This window comes from Pygoscelis adeliae, unplaced genomic scaffold, assembly GCF_000699105.1.
Source record: "Pygoscelis adeliae isolate BGI_AS28 unplaced genomic scaffold, ASM69910v1 Scaffold294, whole genome shotgun sequence".
Taxonomy (NCBI): Eukaryota; Metazoa; Chordata; class Aves; order Sphenisciformes; family Spheniscidae; genus Pygoscelis; species Pygoscelis adeliae.
The window spans coordinates 479,591-480,520 of NW_008824722.1; the positions used below are offsets into that span (position 1 = coordinate 479,591).

At 64.4% G+C, this 930-nt stretch overlaps 1 protein-coding gene across 1 annotated transcript in view; it reads left to right on the top strand.

Annotated features, from left to right (window-relative positions):
* The window catches only part of LOC103916311 (sideroflexin-1-like), a gene marked incomplete at its 5' end in the record, with an annotated part of 3,984 nt that overhangs the window by 577 nt on the left and 2,477 nt on the right, over positions 1 to 930 (top strand). The window contains 2 exons of the mRNA XM_009323283.1: positions 56 to 154; positions 424 to 499. Coding sequence (XP_009321558.1) covers positions 56 to 154; positions 424 to 499 — 175 coding nt within the window. The remainder of the gene's footprint in view (positions 1 to 55; positions 155 to 423; positions 500 to 930) is intronic.

Consider the following 930-nt stretch of genomic DNA (forward strand, 5'->3'; position numbering starts at 1 on the left):
GTAGGAGCACGGGTGGCATCCTCCAGTGCCACCAGCACCCTCCTCTCTCTGGTAGGACCACGCCGGCCGTGCTGTTCTGGCAGTGGGTCAACCAGTCCTTCAACGCCATCGTCAACTACACCAACCGCAGCGGAGATGCACCCATCACCCCCAGGTAAGCATCCCTCTGACCACGACCTCTTTGGGGTCCTCGGGGCACCCCAAAATGCCAGGGGGTGCCTTGAATGGCGGGGGGCTGTGAGATGGGACAATGGGGACCTGGCACAGCCAGAGATGGACACCAGTGGGGCTGTCAGGGTTAGTGGTAGAGCTGGGAGAGGAACCCAGGTGTCCTGATGCTATTGAAGGGCACGCTGTCCTCTCCTTTGGGGGGGGTGGGATGGGGGGACCCTGGCTTATCAGTGTCACCTCCTGCTCTTACAGCCAGCTGGGGACAGCCTATGTGAGCGCAACCACGGGGGCAGTTGTCACAGCACTGGGGCTCAAATCTCTCACCAAGGTAAGGTGGCCCTTGGCCATCGCTGGCTGGGGCACCCGGACCCTCCCCGTGGGGTCTCCCTGAGCTCTGAGCTGAGCAGGGGATTCACCCCATCACCTGCGGCAGGGGAGAAAATGGAGGAAAGGGGTTTCCTGGGGGCACCCACACAAGGCAGCCTCTCCCCAGCGATGGCTCCGGGGAGGGCCTGGGCCTCCCACGCCGCCCCACCATCCCCCATTGGATCTCTCCAGGCTCCTTTCACCCCTTGGCCTCCCTCCAGGGCTGGGAGGGGACGTGGGACCCCCTGGACTCCCTGGGCCGTGCAGCTTTCACCGGCTGGGAGTTGCAGGGGAGGAGGGAACGGTTTTCCTCAGTGGGTCTGGGACTCACCAGGGTCTTGCAGGGGGACGGTGGCAGACCCGGAGACAGCCAGCTCTGCACCCAGCCCCTCT